This window comes from Nestor notabilis, unplaced genomic scaffold, assembly GCF_000696875.1.
Source record: "Nestor notabilis isolate BGI_N333 unplaced genomic scaffold, ASM69687v1 scaffold21956, whole genome shotgun sequence".
NCBI classification, from domain to species: Eukaryota; Metazoa; Chordata; class Aves; order Psittaciformes; family Psittacidae; genus Nestor; species Nestor notabilis.
Genome location: NW_009931727.1, coordinates 1 through 19,274, shown reverse-complemented (window position 1 = coordinate 19,274; position 19,274 = coordinate 1). Strand labels below are relative to the sequence as shown.

Sequence of the window (19,274 nt, the reverse complement as noted above, 5' to 3'; positions counted from 1 at the left end):
TTGTGCAAGCAAGGCAGGAGATAGTGATATGAAGGCGCTTGCAGGTAGGTTAGGGTAATTTCTGGCAGTTTTAATTTTAAATTTCTGTTCTTGTCCTAGGAATGCAAAGGACAAGCGCAGTCTTCAAAGCAGGTTCAAATTCGAGAAAAAAAACACCAAACCCTCGAGCTCTTTATCGTGAAGGGAAGCTGATACTTTCATTCTTGGGTACTGAATAGCCAAAAGCATGCTGTGTTTCATTAGAGCCTTTCTGGTACATTGACTGTATCAGGAGTGGAGAGAGCTGAGGTTAAGGAGAGCTCAACAACAGGAGAGGTGCTGGGCTACTGTTGAGAGTTTTTTGCTTTTTGGAGGCCAAGAATATGTAGGCCAAAACAATGCTGTGTTCTTTATGACATAGTGTCCTGGGTTCAGCTACAGCAGTCACTTTTTTTTTCTCCTTCTTAGTAGCCAGCTGTACCTGGCATTTTTCCTTTCAGTAAGATTTGTGAAGATTTAGCCATAGATGTGTGCAGTGTATTTTAAAAGGAACCTGGAAGCAATAGTTGCAAAAGTTGGTGAGGCCTAAAGACATTGCATGGTAACATTTTTGAAGCTGGTAAGGTTGGTTTGTATAGAACTACCTCCGCAGAAGATCTTACCTTACCACTATATTTGGTTGTAGTGTATAAAGGAGCTCTGTGGTTCTCAGGAAGCCTACCTATTTTTGTTCAGGTTAGCAACATCATACGAGTCAAATATCACAGAACACTTCGAGCTATGATTTGCTTGTATTCAAGGTTGGAGAAAGACTTGCAATTTATTGCAGAAGGGAAGACTGTTCATTGTATGCAAATATTAAGATATCAACTTCCGGGGGGGTTGTGTTTTTCTTTTAATGTAGCAGTTTCTGATGGCTAACAAGTTGGATACAGCAATGTGGATTTCCCGCTTGTTCACAGTTTACTGCTCAGCTTTATTTGTTCTGCCTCTTCTAGGGTATGTATTGTAATGTTATAAAATAGCATTTATAATTTGCAAAGTAACTGCACCTCCTTTTCATAGAGTTATTTTTAACAAAAGGGTAAATTTCTATTGTTCAGATTACTTGGATGCTTTTTGTCAGAATTAGATTGATATAAACCACTTTTGGATGCATTTGGAAAATATGTTGATCAGCTGTAAAGTAGTGGCAAATTGATATCTTTATGCATAATGATGAAGTAATGAGTTGTTTTACCTGTGGCACTTGCAGTAAGTCAATGTTACCAGGTTTTGAGTTGTATTTTGGTAACACTGCTTATATACAATAATAGAAATACTTCACGTATTATGCAATTGTGATGCAATTCTCAAGGGTGGAAGACTTCTGAACAGGGGCTTGGTTCATATGGTAACATCTCCTCTGATGATTTGCAGGTTGCATGAAGCAGCGAGCTTTTATCAGCGTGCCTTGCTGGCAAATGCTCTTACTAGTGCCCTCCGACTACACCAAAGGCTACCGCACTTTCAGCTTAGCAGGGCGTTTCTGGCCCAGGCTTTGCTGGAGGACAGCTGCCACTACCTGTTGTACTCTCTTATCTTTGTGAATTCCTACCCTGTTACAAGTATCCTTTACTTGTGTCATCCTGGTTATGTCTTTAAATATCTTAATTGTGTTATCCTGGTTATGTCTTTAAATATCTTAAAACTTGATTCTCTTCGTTGCCTGTGCCATGATTTGAAAAACTAGTTTAAACTAGAATATGTTTGCTATTCATGGAACATATCCTATGTAAAATAGGAGAGGCTTATGTTAATTGATCCATATTCAGGTTAATCATCTCTAACTAGTGCAGTGCAGTCTCTGACTACTTAAATTTTCTTTTCCTGAGACAAGTTTGGTGGATTTTATGACCAGCCTCAAGTGATACTTTGAGAAGTTGGTAACTTTCTCAATTATTACTAGTACAGGGTTTATATATGATTCCTCAGTGTGAGTAGGACATGCATTACGTAGAGAGAAATTATTCAGCAGTAGCTTTTTCAGATAAGTTATTAAACAGAGTCTAGAAAAAAGGCTCACTCCTGTGGCTTGTCAAGGGTCATATGCAAGAACTGATTTTTTTTTTTTTTTTTGTGCCACTCTTAAGAACGTCCTACTTTTAATGTCTTTGGTAGAGGAATGTCTGCATTCTTGCTCTCTAAAATCTGGATGTCTGACAACTGCATGCTCTTTGGTATAGAAATGCTTTTTGTAGCTTTTCTTAATAAAAATATCATGATAATCTGTTTGATAGATTTTTAAGTAATAACCTCCTTTGTGTCTTTCATGCAGAAAGGATGCATTTCAGTAGAAATGCACTGGTGCATAATGGTGTTTGTTGTACTTTTGCATACCTGCATTCACACACATTTTGAAGTTAATAAAGTGTAGCTGAGAGCTGTAAGAAGCAAATGGAAGAGTTATAAATAATAGATCTTAGATGCATGCATGTCTTAACACAGTATAGGTCATTCCAGCCAACCTGTTGTAAAGAGCCATCAAGCTATAGCTTGTGTGTTTGCGTAACGTGACAGAGAAATTAAGTACTTGTGCAGTCTATAATTTTCCTTATCGCTTGCTTCAGTGAGTATTTTTCCAGTTCTGCTATTCTCTTTGCTTCATGCTGCTACATATACAAAGAAGGTTCTTGATGTAAGTAAGATATGATGTATAGTACAATTCATGCTGCTGGGATTCTTGGGTTTGTAAATGGGTTTGAGCTGCAGCCATAGTTTCTTTTAGCTACACTAGGGGAGTTAGAGTGAAACTAGTATGGAATCTCAGCACAGAGAATACGAGAAATCTTTTTTTTTCCCCTTCCTTCCCCCTAGTTCTGTTATGACTCAATGATATGTTGACACTAATTATTTTTCTTCAAATGCTGTTCTTTGAAGGATACAAAAGCAGTGTAACAGTTAAGTTGAAACTTAAGACATGTCTTTTCAAGCTAAACCATAGCCTGTGAAATTTCATGTTCTAGTTCAGTAGTAAAATAACAAACTGCAGGGTGAGGCTAGCAAGCAAAATACTTGCCAGTTGGCCCTGCTACTCCATGAAGTGCCTTGTGCAGTTGATGTAACTCCAGCTTCTGGTGTTCCTAACTAGGCTATCTTGCTACCATTGGTAATTCCTCCTGGCGGGCAGAGTAAGGATCGTGGCCATCTGTGTGCAACTGAACCTAAAATGGGTGGGTGAGGGAATTGCAACACCTCATGTTTTTAATTGAACTCTATGTAATTATGGGGTTCCAAGTTTATGGTGGTTTTCTTTGGGATACTAATCTCAATACCTTTAAAGGATCTAGTCTTAAACTGCTGAAATCAGTTGTAAGTTATAATTGTTAGTATTTTGATTTCTTTGTGCTAAAGAAGATAGGTGTAACTTGTGTGTTTTCTGGCTTTTTTTGGTTTGTTTTTTTTTTTTTCTTCTTTAAAGGCACGAAGTTCAAACAGCATGCCCTTTCTGAGAAATATTTTGGAGAAACTGAATGCTAATCAACAGAATATTCTGAAATTCATTGCTTGCAATGAAATTTTCTTGATGCCAGCTACAGTTTTTATGCTCTTCAGGTAAGAATTACCATAAATAGTTTCAGGATTAGAAACTGTCTACACGAGATTACTTTTTGAAATTGAGTTTTCTGTGGGTCATAGATCTCCATTTGTATGGTTCTGGCTGACCAAGGCTTGAATTTAATTTGTTTGATTCCTAGACTTATTAAGTTGGTGCATCATGAAATCAAAGTGTTCACTCTGATACAACTGAGCACCAAAAGAAACCATTCCCGTTCATAGCCTTGGTGACATTGTTGGGTCAAATCAAAGTTTTTCAGGCCTGTAACTTGTGTTCTTCTGTATTGTTCCGTAAGTTTAATTTTGTTAGTGTAATGGAATATTAAGCTCTTCAGCTTCACTGAAAGTGAACTCTTAATTTTGGCTACTGGATTCTAGAAATTTAACTGGCACGGTATTTAATTCTGCTGAAAATGTGCAAGCAGGAGTAGGTTATGTCCTCTCCTGTGTTACTTCTGACCAGTGACCCTTGTCTCTGATTTCATTTGGTTTTGCCTGCTCTGCAGCCTGTTGAATTCATTTTGAGGATCTTGAGCATATGCATGTTGGAATCCTACTGAAGTCATATAGGCATAACTATCTTTCTTTTAATATTTGGAAGGGGAGTATGCCCTTTGTTCTGTACAAGTCCTAGCACAGCGAGAGCATTAGTCTTGAGTGGGCTCACAGGCAGTAGAAGGAGGGCTTTATCTTCTTGGAAGTTGATAGAATGCATAATTTGTCTTTTGATAACTCTGCTGAACGCTTCAGCACTGAAGCCTTCCATTTCATTTAAGGCCACTTAACAACTGACAGATACACTTTGTATCCAGTATCTGAAACTTTCAAGTGCTTTAAACTTCTCTTTAGGAGCACTTTTTTTATTCCCTCCTTCCTTCTCTCTCTCTTGAAAATTTAGTATGGGAAGTATTGCTAATAGGTCACCTAGTAGATACTGTATCATATACCAAATTTTAAGATCATATAATGGTTAAATGCAGCTATTGTGAGAATTTGTTCTTTAAACTGGTTTAGTGTATTAAATTGCTTGTAGATACTCTACAGGTGCAGTATTTCCTCTTTTCTGCCTCCTGTAACTCACTACTTTTATTTATTTATTTATTTATATTTCTCCCCTGGGTAAAGATACTGCTCATACTCGAAGGAGCTCTAGTTATTTGAACTGTTACGTTCAACTTCAAACAAAACTTTTTATACTGCGTTATGTAAAGAAACTTCAGTCATAAAAATCAAACTCATGGTACTTCTGTGCTTTGCTATGTATGATTTGTATTCTACTCTTTCACTATTTTACAGCAATGTCACATGAAACAGCAGCTTTTTAAAATACCAAAACCTAATTTCAGTGTAGCTGAAGTAGTTGGATATCAGCTTGGCATTAATGTCTCACTACATCTATAATAGTCTCCAATGTATTCTGAGATGTTCTGCAAAAGATACTAGAAATATGGTTCAGATATTAAAAGTGTTATGATTAGAGCTGAAAAAGTTTGCTGTAGCTGGACTATTTATGTCCATCAATTTCTGTGCTTGACCAGCAAGCTTTTCTTAATACTGAACAGGTGTTCACCACACTTCTGTGATCCTTTGCCCACTGCCAGAAATAAGACATGTAAAAAACTTCATAAATATAAAATCAATACAAGAACAGCACTTCTTTAACTGCTTTGTTGAGCAGTTTTATTCTATAATGTAAGTTTCTGCCTTTGTAAGTATATGGTTATTTACTTTTTCTTGTCAGTTATATATAACCTGAACCAATGTGACTCCAATCTAGCTAAAGCCCTGTTGTTTTGTTTTGTTTTTGGCAGTATTAAGCTCTACTTCTCTGTTCTCTTTCAGTGGGCAAGGGAGTCTGCTCCAGCCATTCATTTACTATAGATTTCTTACATTACGCTACTCCTCTCGGCGAAATCCATACTGTCGGTAAGCACTAAACTGATTTTGGAAGTTCATGTTTAACAGCATAGTGTTTAGGCATTCAGAAATTTTTAATTCTAAAATGAATGCATAATTTGTAATACTAAGTCTCTATAATTACCATGTGGAATACACCTGGATGCTGGTCAAGGTTACATTTATTTTGTGTAACCGAACGTTTCTGAAATGTTCCCATCCTCGAATGGGAGCTTACAGAACATGCTTGTGTAATTAAAACTGTGCTTTGGGTAAGAAAATCTTTCAATTGTTCTGCAACCATTTACCAGAAAGAGATCCTTATTTTTGGATTCCAGGCCTATCTAAGAGTAAGTCTATACATTAATAGGAACTTAAGAACTTGTGTTACCTTGACAGAAAAAAAACAAAACCCACCCCTGTGGATGATCTTAAACATGTTCACTACCTCCTTTAGTTAAATTCATAGGTTAATTATAATTGAAATAGAGCCTTATTGATTTTGTCTGAAAGTTGGTCAAGCTTCAAACTTTGAGACCATATATATTCCTATGAGAGTTTGCTCGAGTTAGCGCTTTCTTGGATTTTTTCTTATGACAAGTGTTGCATAGCATAAAATTTTGTGAATATGCTTTCTGGTCTGATCGCTATGCTATTAGAAAATGGTTTGCTAAACTAACCAATAAAGTGTGTTTTGCTGCTATGGTATGCAAAGGTGGGTCTGAGAATTATAAACTTCATCACCTCCTATTCCCTACTGTTTCATAAGAAATCATTTGTTCCATCTCAGTTCATGTCTTCTTTTTAACAACAACAACAAACATATATAAAGGTGCTTTATTACTTTAATATCTAAAAATAATTTAAGTTGTACAATAATAGAACTAGCTTTCAATAGAGCTAGTTTTCCAAAGATTCTGCTGGCATTTATGTAGTTTTAAGGGAAACTGGTGTTTTGGGCTGTATTTCTCATGTCTGTCTTCTAATGCTTCTAGTGCAGAGTTCTTGCATTCTGGCAACAAGCAGCACAAACACACAATCACCTCCCAGCTTCTTACACACTTTTTGATAAAGCATTACCCTGTCTTTTTTTTATAATTTGGGGGGGTGAGGTGGGAGTGTTGGCTGTTGTGTGGTTTGTGGGGTTTTGTTTTGGTGTTTTTTGGTGGGTTTGTTTTTTTTTTTTTGGGTGTGTGGTGCTTTTTTTTTTTTTTTTTTTTTTGTGGTTTGTGTTTTTTTTCCTTGAAGGTGGAACTTTTCTGTTGCTTTGTTTCATTTGCTGGAAGCCAATGAACTGAAGTTAATTAAAATGTTAATGTTTAAAGGACAATAATTCAGAAGCTCTTGCAAAATACAGTAATGCTTGAGTTGATAGATTTAGATGATACTTACTTCTGATAAATTCTGTAGGATTTTAAAACTCTTTAAATCTGATTTTTTCAGGACTCTCTTCACCGAGCTGAGGATTGTTGTTGAACACTTAATAATGAAGCCCTCATGCCCTGTTTTTGTAAGAAGACTATGCCTCAGCAGCATTTCCTTTATAAGCAGATTGGCACCAACTGTTGCATAGCCAAATTTCAGGCACTTGTGTCTTGTGAACATTATGAGCAGCTGGCACTTCTGCTGATGATTAAAAATTCCTGGTTTTACACTGATCTCACTCCAGGCTGTATAAAAATGTGTATATGCTTTTCTGGAGATAATATGAAATTTAGCATATCAAAAGCAAGTAATGGAAACTTAAAATTACTGTGCTGTATTGCTAATTGGTGAAAAAAGTAGCTGCATCCTATCTAAAACATGCCCAGTCATACAGAATTGGGTTTTTTTAGGAATCAAGAGTTGTTTGAGGCTGATTAAATCTTTAAGGTCTATACTCAGTAGGTTTATGTTAGTTGGAACTATAGCTGCTATAGGATGTCTCCAGTGGATAGCAGTTGGTACATGTAACTATGCAGTACATTTTGGACAGTATTCTTCTGCTTACTAAATACATCTGTAGTACCATTTCATCTAAATTACTCAGTGTAAAGTTACTACCCACTTTGAATTTAACAAAAGGGATTAAAATCAATGAAGCTGACATAGTTAACACCTTTTCTGAAGGAGAGGCTACTTTTATTGCTACTACTTAAAAAGAACTTTTCCAAGTTTCTACCTTGTGATGTAGTCTTGTGTTGTTGGAAGAAGTCTCGAGACTGATCACAGAAAACTGCAGTTGTCTTATAACAAAATGTTTTATCAAGCCAAATTGCTGACCTGTAGGCTTTTCAGACAAAGATGCAATGCTTAAACTTTTAGCCATCTCTTAAATGAACTAATCAATGTAAACGAAGTAACTTTTGCAGAACCATTGCAGATTTGTTCTTGTGTCTACACAAATGTGAGACTGCAGTAATTCAAGCATGTCAGCTTTTTAGAAAATTAATCTGTAGCTAGCTCTGTATAGATTGTTATTCCAGTTTCTGAGACTCTCATTGTGATGGGAAATTTGCATAAAGGATTGCACCTGTTTAGGCAGCTTCTGAAACAAATGGGTGTAGGATTTCTTGGCATAAATCCATCCGATGACTGATCTGAAGCCAGTGTCATGACTAGAGACGTGATTATTAACTTGAGTGCTGATTATGCATTCACCCAGCAGCTGAAAGGTAGGTAAGTGGGGGAGGGGAAACAAATTAATATTAATCTGTCTGACCACAATTTCTTTCCATAAATTCAGGGCAAAGTATTTGCCAACTCTTGTGTAGTTAATGTTAGTATTCTAATTGCATAAAATTAAATGGGTTTCCTTGGCCTTTTGTAAACTCCTATAGCACTGTACTTAACTATTCTTTCTTGTTCAGAGAAATCTTATGTGAAACACTTTCAAAAACAATCTTGAAGCAAAGTATTTTTCTGTAACGGTTGAATTATCTTGGTTTTGATGTGGTTATCATTCAGACTTTCCAGTTGTATTAGTTTGTTAGATCAGAGCCATGTATTTATAGACTTTGGTTTTTGCTCAACCTCTTGGTACTGACAAACCAATTGGTAATTGAATATGATATTCTTTGACTACTTGTCTTGCTCTCTGAACATGATTAGCTATTTGTAGAACACTTGCACACTGCAGAAGCAACTGCATGCAGTAATGCTCTACAGCTGCTAAAGACTTGCAATGAGATTCACTATATGTATATCCTGTAATTTGAGGATTTTATAAAAACTAAAATTTCTACTGCAATAAAAGGAGTGTTAAATGTAATTTGCCAAGCTCTTCAAGCTTATTTTCTCTCTAATAGAATGTACTGATGCTTGAACCTGGAAGTTGAGCAGAATGCTGTCCTGTGTGTATGTGTGCATGTTCTTATATTCCCAGCTGCTTCTGTATTGGGACACAATGTCTTGTGCATTTTTAAATTATTTTCTAGGGAATTTTGCCTTCTAAAGTGCAAAAATGTACGACCCTTTCCTTCAAAATTTAACCTGAGAATAAGCACAGCAACAACAGTGTCTAATCAGAGCAGAAATCTAGACCATTCCAATTCTTCAGCAGTTTCTAGACCTTCTTTGTGTTACGTGGTAAACTTTTGAGTGGTGATGTCAGACTATTCAGCTTTTTGCACCATTGTGATTTAAAAATTAATGTGATCATCTAAATTGGTCCTCTCTAGGGGGAGTGGAAGGCATATAAATACTTTTGTTATTTCTGAGCAAATTTTTGTGGTCTAAGACTGCTGTTAAGGTTGCAGTCTACTGTATCTTTAATTGTATGCTGTTATTTAATGAGAGGAGTCTAAATTGGATCCAATGTATTGCAACTGTAACTGAAGGATGCTAAGTCTGAGATCCAACTCTATGAATTCACAAGGAAGATTAAAAGGAATATGTGAATGAGATTTCAGTAAGTAGGGAGTTGGAAGACAGTGCCATGAAGGAGAAGTTGCATGTGGATACTGAATTTCTTGTTAACTCTTTCTGTAGTCTTAAAAATGGGTCAAAAGGAGAAAGTAGATTTGATTTGGCTACTACTGCATTTTTGGGTTTGCGTGGAGTTGCTTGACAAATAAGGCCTGGATTCTACTTGTGGCCTGGTAAAACTTAACTCTCTGATGTGCCAAGAAAACATTGAACAAAGGGATAAGAATAACTTCCAAGCAAAATAAATAGGGCAAATGACCTGCAATCTGCATCAACTTTGATTTTTGTACTGCAGCCTTTAGGTTGCTTAAGTGATAACATCAAGTTTTCTCAGCACTGGCAAAAACATTCTGTCCTTGTGCCTGCTTCCTTACCACAGTTTGACTGTTTCTGTACTAACAAATTAAACACCTGAAATTCTGGTTGTGTCCTGATAACTTGAGATTTTTCTTTGGGGAAAAGAACTATATATATGTTCACGTTGCTGTGCTGTCAACACCTAGCTGTGATGCAGAGGCTGTAACAGAAGTCTGGTAGTACAGATATTTTGCAACTGACCAGAAAATGCCTCCCAATCCCTAACGTGAAGTAGAAGAGTTTTTGTCCTACTAGAAGGTTACCTACCCAATGTGGCAACTGTTTCCACTGGTATAAATCATGCTGGTCATTTTTTTTTCTTTGTCTAAGATTTCATAGGTTAAAGTGCTTTTGCAGATATTCTGTAGGTAGACCTACCCCTTGCTGTGCACAAGCTTGCTTTACGAGTGACACTTCAGTGTAAGACTTGTCTGTTCTCCCCTGCAGATAAATAAAGCATCAGGACCCACTGGGTCTATTGGAGCAGCTAATGCCAGTTGGGATTTCTTACACACAGAGCAATTCACTAATGCATCTGTCCTTTCCTTTATTATCTTTTATTGAATTTTATACTTGTCATTTTTGTGCTGTCACATTTTATGTTTTGCTCCCTTAGATCAGTGTTGAAGGGGAGCACTATCTGCTAATGTTATAATTTACATGTTTTAAGGATTTTTAATTTATTATAATCGTGAGCCACTATTTCTAACAGTTTCTGAGCTGCTAACTAAATATGTTATAGTACTGTCCAAACAAATAATGCAGCTGTTTATTTTGTACAATCTGCATTGAACCGTTTTATTGTTAGGCACCTGTATTGCAACATTTGCTGTACAGACCCCTTGTTAACTAAGGAAGTACAGTTCTTGCCCATTTTACAGACTGGAACTTCGTAGCCTGAGGCAATGCAAGAGCTCTGGCAGAGCAGGAAATCAAAAAAAGTTGGACAAGCATTTGGGGGAACTGTGATTTGTTTCTACACCATGTTAAGACTTCCTGGTTCTATTTCCAAAAATGATACTAACTGCTCCTTAAAGAGTTTCATAAAGTACTGTACCTTTCAGTGCTAAGATTAATGGTAGAAAAGACCATTAAGGTAGAACAGCATGTTCTTTTAAAGCCGTGTCAAAATTTGATTCCCATGTGCAAGAGCTAGGTATGGCCCCTTGTGTCGTCATCTTCCTGGTGAGGAGAAATAACACCACAGAGCAAGACTGCAAGCACTTACATGCTAGATGTTAGTAGGGTATGCTGATCTGTGGTAATTGTGTATAACTTTTAACTGCTGCAGTGCAAATATTTGTGGTTAAACTATAATACTGAAATTGGTTAGTGTATCTTTGTACTGTAACTTCTATTGTGCTGTATTTTTCTTACAGTCACAGGAAGAGTCAGGCCTTGCTGGTTTATATTGCCTTTTAAGGATAGAACCTTAAGCAATCCATTATTTAAAAAATTAATTATCAATATGGATAATATAATTGAATTTAAATGTGGATTCAAAAATACCTTTTACATAAAATGTCAGCATTACCTATAAACTTTTTCTGCAGAAGCTAGCTCTGTGATAATGGCAGATACTGTGCAGGTAAGGAAGTTTCATTGCTTGGTTCTCTGCTATCCAGATGGTACAAACTTCTAAAATGAATTGAAAAATTCATCTTTTACTTGTATTCAAGGACTGAGGCACAAAATGCTAATGTAAGGGCTCAGAGGGGAAATATAGTTCTCCTACATATTTGAGAAAATGTGAAGCCCTTTCAGGAAAATCTAATAAACATCATAATCACAGGCTGCTGACGCTAAGGAAAAAGCACCTCATTCGCTCTTTCTTTTATGCAGCGATTTAGTGGTCCCTACTGATTTTCAAATTGGATCACTGCAGTAAATCATCCATACCAGTACTTGTGAAAGAAAGCACTGGGATCCATATTTGTTTAGTGCTGTGCTTAAATCAGCAAGAATGATAAATGTGATGCTATGAAATTGGAAATATCAAGGGCTTTTCTCAGTGAATGAGCAAGTATCTCCATTTGTAATTTATTGTGACCCTTTTTCACTGTATGTGCTTTGTATGTCAAATATTTATTTTGAAACAAATTAAATTGTTTTCTGTATTGATACAGCTATGGTTTTGTTGATGTTCTTGAAATCGAATTGCATAGTTTTTTCTGGATTTAAAATATTACCAGTGTTATGTTGCAAAACAGCACTTGTTTAAGTTCAAATCTTTGAGTTACTGACCAACAGCTTTCCATGCTAAATGTTCTAGGCGTGTGTTGTGGCTTTTTGTTTTGGTTTGTGTATTTAGAATAGTTCAGGACACAGTAAGCTGCTGTGGCTTCTTATTTGTTTTTTCTTGAGAAATAGGAACATTAAGCTCTATATAAAACAAACAAACAAACAAAAAAGCTGTCTTTAAATTACTGGAGCTATTCTGCTTGGTAACACCAAGTCCTTTGAAAAAAGTTACCTACGTGCTCAGTTTACTGACATATTTCCAGTGCAGGTGTTAATAGAGGAAAGTTGACTGTACACCTGTGTTTTGGCAGGAATCCTGTCCCTTTAATTTTAAAATAGGCTAGTTTGTGACTATGATTACATCCCACTACAAAAGTAAGTGGTGCTGCTGAACTGAAAATGTGTCATAGCTAGTGCTTGATCATTTGGAATTTTTATCAGTGTAATAATGATTTGGTTTGCAGCTAGTAAGCAAAATTGTGAAGCAGTGTTGTTAGTAATGTGACCCTGTTACCCTCTTCTTGTGGGCTAGGCTTAGCTCATTTGTAACGGCATGTTAAATGGCTAACTTCTGTTCAACCCCAGTGCCAACTGGGTGGGTATTATTCTACACAGCTGGCTACCACCATACAGCTGTGGCTTTATAGAAGTAGTAGTATGGATTGTATTCTGAGGAACCATGACAGACTTTGCTCTTAAGTTGTCTTGAATTCATCTCCCTTTATCCTTGTTTCTATGTGCCTGACCATGATACCTTGCTTATGAGGGAAAAGAAGTGTTGCAGCAGTCCAGATGATTGCCTGGGATGAGGAAACTGGTTTCCTGAGATCAGGTGCAGATCATAGTATTCTCACTTGCTGTGTGTGTTCCTACGAATGTTCACTTGTGCACCTCTGCCAATGTGAAGAGCAAGAATTTGTTGGATGAAGATGGTGCATCAGCTGGTTAAGACATTTCACAGGAAAAATTAACCTGAAAATCACAAATCGTAAAGGTACAGATCTAGATTTTCTGCAAGGGTTATAGCAATGTCAGCTACAGTTTTCACAAAGGTAGAAATGTAATGGAAGGAGAAGGAAGAAGAATGGGGACAAAAATAAAGAATGCAGAAGAGGTCAGCTCTGTGATGAAAAGAGGTCTGAAAATCCGACTGGGTGCTCTGTTGCTTTCACAAACTCCAGTTTTCCATTCATGGTTTTATACCACCAGCATCCTCTGGATAGTACTTCAGTTTTCCAGCTGTAAATTATTTCTAATTTAGCCTCTATTAAAATACTATTGGAATAGTGTATTCAAGAGCTGACAGGCTGATCTTGGTTTACTTAAAATGGAAAACCGCTGCACTGGAATTATGTGTTCTTGTCTACTATGTTTGAAGCTCCTGTAGCAGAAAAGTAGAAAAATAAACACTTATTATGGTCTATATTGCTAATAGGCTTCTTGGCTTTTTTTAATTATTATTTTTTAAGCATTTCTCTCTCCATATTGCTTTCCATGTTCTCTTTCCATGTTGTAGTTTTATATCAGAAATCTAGGGGAAGATGCCATACGTGCTGCATTGTGGGGTTTTGTCCTGATGTGTGTTTGCTTCTGTGGGCAAAGACACACAGAACATGATTGTTTTAACGTTTTTTTTAATTTAATTTTTTAAACCTAGAAAATCTGACCAGCCTGTTTTGAGATGACACGTTTGCCTGTTACAATCCCTTTCAACATACTTCCTGCTACAGTAACTTCAGTTAGGTTCTGACTAAAGCACAACAAAAACCATTGTGAATCCTTTCAGCGCTAAAGTTTAAATCAAAGCTGTTTACTAGCAAGGTTTTTTTGTAATAGCAGATGGAAATCTGAAGTTGATTTTCTGAATTCTCATCAGCATGTGTCTACTGAGCATCCAGTGGTTCTATTCACATTTTTAATTCTCACATTTTTTATCACTCTGGGGCAGAGGTAAGCAATATGTTTGGTTGCATCAATCCATATGTGCTGTGAATCGATGGTGTGCATGCATACTTATAGCAGCAGATAAATGACTAAGAACAGGTTATATTTTGAGGAGTTTTTGCCATTTGGATATGTTAATACACTTTGTTCATTATGATTAAAACCCCTCTTCCTGCCCTCTGCCAGTCTTTTGTCTTTGCAGGGTGTTACACATTTGTAAGGGAAATAGTTTTTAAAAAAGATTATTGTACTGCAGAGGTGCTTCTAATATCCTGCCTTTTTACGCTTGTCGTGGTTTAAACCCAGCCGGCAACTTGGAACCACGCAGTCGCTTGCTCACTCCCCCCCTTTTCCTTCCTCCCCCCGCTCCCGGAGGGATGGGGAGGAGAATCGAAGGAATGTAACTCCCACGAGTTGAGATAACAGCTCTCCAGTAACTAAGGTATAATACAAACCACTACTGCTACCAATAATAATGATAAGAGGAATAACAAGGGAAAAGGACACAACCGCTCACCACCCGCCGACCGATACCCAGCCCGACCCGAGCAGCGATCTGGGCCTTCCGGGTAACTCCCCCCAGTTTATATACTGGGCATGACGTGCTGTGGTATGGAATACCCCTTTGGCCAGTTTGGGTCAGGTGTCCTGCCTCTGCCTCCTCCTGGCTTCCCCTCCTCTCTGGCAAAGCATGAGACTGAGAAAGTCCTTGGTCAGAGTAAACATTACTTAGCAACAACTAAAAACATCGGTGTTATCAGCGTTGTTCCCAGACTGAAAGTCAAAAACACAGCACTGCACCAGCTACTAAGAAGGAGAAAAAATGACTGCTGTAGCTGAACCCAGGACAACGCTTCAAAAGTACAAGTCAAGCTTATTTCACATTCTTAAAAATCAAGGTGTTTTTAAGCTGGTCCTTTGTTTGTGTAAAAGATTGTAGGACAGGTGGAGTAGCAGGAGAGTGGTTGATGCAGGAAGCTTCCTCCAGTCCTGTGTGCTAGTGCATGCCTGCATATTAGTTAAGAGAGTAAGTTGTTTCAATATATTATGTACCCAGTATTGTTTTTAAGAATATCAAGCTAGATTTCTACTTCGGGAAGAAGAAAAGTGCTGCTAACCGTAAGAGTTCTTTTTCCTTACTCAAAGCATAAAAATTGTATTTGACAATATGATTTGGTCATTTGAAATGGAATTTTTCTTACATGTGCTAATTTTATTCCAAACCACTGACCTCTAGTGGCTGGTTTGCAACTATGAAGCAAAACATTTTAGTAATTTAATCTGCTGCTCATGTGTCTATTGGCTACAGGAGAGTGTTTTTCAGGAGATTAATGTGTTTTCATGATTTATTGTACTTTGGCTACGTACCTGTCTGCCTTATGCATTAGAAAGGAGATAAAAGAAAACCAGATTTATAGTTAAGGTTTCTTTAAAGAAGTACCTACTCACAAGCCCAGATGTTTGTTGTGATTGTTGGGAAGCTAAAAAACCCTATGATCTGTGAGAGCATCCCGTAATAAAGATCTTAAAATGTATATTGTCAAATCCTTGTAGTATTAGCAGAATCCTGATTCCTTTTTGCTCAGGATGCTGCTCCTTTACAATTGCAGTCTTTCCTACATGTGTGGGTATGGGATTATTGGTCCAGGACAGTAATAATTTAGTCTATTTTCCTGCATAACCATGAAGTGCAAATTTCTGGATACACGTTGTATCAGTCTATCCCTTTTCCCTAATTTGACTGTAGCTGCATATGTCCCAGTATAACTCCCACTGATTTTTTGTTGTGATACCTTATCCCATCTTTCTTCTATCCTCTCAGCCTTTCCCTTCTTTACTTGTCCAGTCTCCTGCTGTTGTCTGCTCTTGTGAAACCCCTTCTCTCTTCTGGAATTCCCTCTTCCCTCTGCTTTATTGTACTCCCACTTCAACCGATTCTGCAGTACTGATGTCAGCTTTGCCTCCCAGAAGATCAGGTGTGAGTCACCAGGTTCCCAGGGAAAAGGATGTGGTTGCCAGTCTGTGCTGCGAGAGGACTGTGAGCTGCTGCACCAGCAAGTTATTAGCTGCTGGGCTGCTGCTGGGGTCAAAAGGGCTGGCTGAGCAATGCTTCACACAGTTCCTTAAACTGAAGATGACTCTGCTGCTGTTCGGGTAAATGAACTACATGTTAATAATTGAAAACACTTATCCACATGCTGGAAATTAATGGCATTTGCTTCTAGTTTATGTTGATCTTTGACCCAGTGACCAGGAAAGAACTGTACAGACCTATGTGAATCAGTGGTGTTACATGGACTTCTGAGCATTCAACGTTTTGTGCTTCAGAAGAGTCATTCCCCTCATGTACCTGCTTGCCACAAAATATTTTCTCTTTTTCTGTTTAAATATTTTACCTGAAAAGCTTAAAGGCTGTTTGAGATCACTGGACACTTCACGTGTATTCATACTTTTTTTTTTTTTAACTATCAGTTCAAACGATATATCTGTAGGATCATAAAAGGTACAAAATTAGAACAGTCTTTCCCTTTTAAAAACCTTGCTATGCTGTATCAAAGTCATAAGGCTGGATGTTACGGGATTCTCAAAGTGTAATTTAAACTATATTAAGTCATTACTTCAGCTCTTGCTGCTGATCTGGGGACACTGCAAGTCTCTGCTGTATGAATTTGAAATCTAATGAATTTCAGTCAGATTACAAAATACTCAAATTAGCTTTATATCACACCATTTTTTGTACAAGAAACACTAAAATCTTTCCCCGTATATTAGCCTTTACATATCGCAGATTTATTGCAAGGCAGTAACATTAAAGAATTTCATCATGTTGTACTGTTGTAGCTCAAGCAATCCAGTCAGTTACTTGTTTCTTTTAAATAAACAGGAATGAGGAATCAAGTTTCCAAAGGTCTATGTTTCAATCCAGCTGCCTGTCTTTCTTGCTCTTTAAGCAGTTCTAAGCAAACTTTTTAAGTGTCTCTGTAAAGCAGGTTCTAAATCTTAAAGGGTTGCACCCACACAGTCCTTGTTTTTCCTGAAGACCTGGTAAAGCAACTGAACCTCTTAAGTTTACTGGCAAAGAAATACGCTTTTGTCTTGGTTTAAGGTTCTCGAGTTTTTGCAAAAGGCTGCCTGAGAAAATGACCCTAATATGGTATACAGCCTCCCTCTTGTGAGCAATATATCCAGATTTTCATGATAGGTACATGAGCAACTGCTGTCCCCCAGCCAGAGGTTCAGATCGCACAGAAGTACAAGCATGGTGTGTATAAATTGCTTCTTTTTAATTGGCTCAGAGTTCAGCAACTTCATTGTGAATGAGATTTTTTTTGGTATTTTTTTCTTTAAACTGGCTTGATTTTGTGAAATACGGCCTTAAAATTGCTATTAAATAACCATTATTCACAATTAACCTTAGGATGCAACTCCCAACTATATTAAATGAAAATGTTGCCACTCAATGAGCAACACTATCTCCCCTATTCGCTATGGCTATATACAGCAGTCTTTGCCATAGGCAAAAAGTTGTTTAATATAGTTTGGATTTGCTGAAATACATAAACAGCTCCCTAGCATTTAGGGCATTTCTCCATTCATTGCTAGTGATCGATAACTAATGGTTGTGATGCTCCATAGAAAAGGCTTTTAGAATTTTGTCTTAAGATGCCACAGCTACATGCCATGATGCGTGGGAATTCACTATCAATTGATTCATGTACAGGGCTTTCCCACACTGAATACATTGTTACTGATTGTCTTTTGCTTGTTTCTTTGTCTTCTTTCCCAAGTTTCAGTGTTTATCAATCGAAAGGTTTACGCAGAGCCCTTGATCACGTAGATCCCGGCTGACTACCACAATGGCAGGATCTATTAAATCTGTTTATGTTATTCCAGCTTTCCTTCCTGTTTCAGATTTACAACAACAAAACCAGACAAGGCAAATTCAGTTACTCAGCTGGATAAAAGAATATGAAATAGCTTAGTAATTCCATTTGGGTTTGGATAGGAAATTATAAACCTAAGTATTTTTAGAAGTAATGCAACAGTTAGCATCTCTTCAAGCATATAGCAGAGACTCTTCAGGAATTACAAATATTTAAAGAATTTATATATTCTTTCAAACCTCTTTATGTAGGAAAAAGAAAGGGAACTCGATGAACTTCATGTTTCTTCCTTTTTTACTGCTAGGCTCTTGCCAAAATAACAAGCAGCCTACAAAAAAGGCATCAGCTGAATGCTAGACCCCAACTAAAACTGGTGAATTGACCTCACCTTTGCCATTTTACAACTTGCAGTGAATTTAGTGTTTAACTCCATTGCTGTACATCTGGTACTAATGACACAGCATCTGCTGCAGTACTCCCAATTCACCTGATATGGCTGCAATTACACTACTGGGAAGATGGGTGTTAATTGTTTTATGCAAGTATTTTATTTCAATCTGTGTCCACTGGGCTTCTAGGAAAACTTGTATTGGCAATGCTAATCACTAGCTGGCTGGTAAAGAAGTTACGTGCCAGCAAACCTTGTTCAAAATCTAATTTGGTATGTTAAAAGACAGTTACTGTAATAATTCTCCTCGATGATCAAATGCTTTGTGGATCATCAGGTGCATTAATTATCCGCATTCCCTGCCAAGCTAACTTCTGGTAAGCTCCCATGTTCCTCCCACTGTGCAGATGAAGACAAGGAAGCCAGAGACATTTTGTCAGTCATGTAAACTAATATCAAAACTATGCTGGAAAAACTTTTTTTATAACGAAGGTCTGTAATCTTCTGCCAGTGGGACTAATGACATGCATGGTCCTTAGCCAGACTGTGAGTGAGAAAGGCCAGGACGAGTACAAGAAGAGATCACAACCCTCTGACTGCAGGATCATGAGCAGTGCGCTCCTTCTCTCTGAAGAAAGAAGTCTTCTGTGTTAGATCCTGTGTCGTGGTTTAAGCCCAGCCGGTAACTCACTCTCCCTCTTCTTCCCCCCGCCCCACTCCTGGAGGGATGGGGAGGAAAATCGAAAGAACGTAACTCCTTCGGGTCGAGATAACAGCAGTCCAGTAACTAACGTAAAACTACTACTGCTACCACCAATAATAATACGGGAAATAACAAAGGGAGAGAAATCCAGGGCATCCCGTTTTATCAGCACTGACCAGGGAAGCATGTTTTCACACAAAAATCTTGCAAACAGATTCAGCATACGAGTCTTAACGTTGTTACCTGTGCTAACGCATTTAGCACACACACATTATCTGCTCGTTACGTTACGAGCAGTACCTGAGCGGTTCCCGACCAGGAGGCGCTCCCGACGCGCACTTCAGAAGCAGCCCCGCTGCAGGCGCGGCGGGGGCAGTTA

General features: G+C 37.7%; 1 protein-coding gene across 1 annotated transcript; it reads left to right on the top strand.

Annotated features, from left to right (window-relative positions):
- The first annotated feature begins 888 nt into the window (after window positions 1-888).
- Window positions 889-7,135, top strand: TMEM33 (transmembrane protein 33). The gene is made up of 6 exons (XM_010016044.1): window positions 889-978; window positions 1,399-1,586; window positions 2,589-2,656; window positions 3,440-3,573; window positions 5,419-5,502; window positions 6,916-7,135. The coding sequence occupies exons 1-6, from the start codon at window positions 893-895 to the stop codon at window positions 7,043-7,045; spliced, it is 690 nt and encodes a 229-aa protein (XP_010014346.1). The 5' UTR covers window positions 889-892; the 3' UTR covers window positions 7,046-7,135.
- Window positions 7,136-19,274: the final 12,139 nt, after the last annotated feature.

Bases quoted from the DNA above. Each gene is read 5' to 3' on its own strand.
- TMEM33 (XM_010016044.1), top strand. From the start codon at position 893: ATGGCTAACAAGTTGGATACAGCAATGTGGATTTCCCGCTTGTTCACA. The intron at 1,587-2,588 runs GTATCCTTTACT...CGCTTGCTTCAG, and splicing joins GAATTCCTACCCTGTTACAA to TGAGTATTTTTCCAGTTCTG. The intron at 5,503-6,915 runs GTAAGCACTAAA...TGATTTTTTCAG, and splicing joins CGGCGAAATCCATACTGTCG to GACTCTCTTCACCGAGCTGA.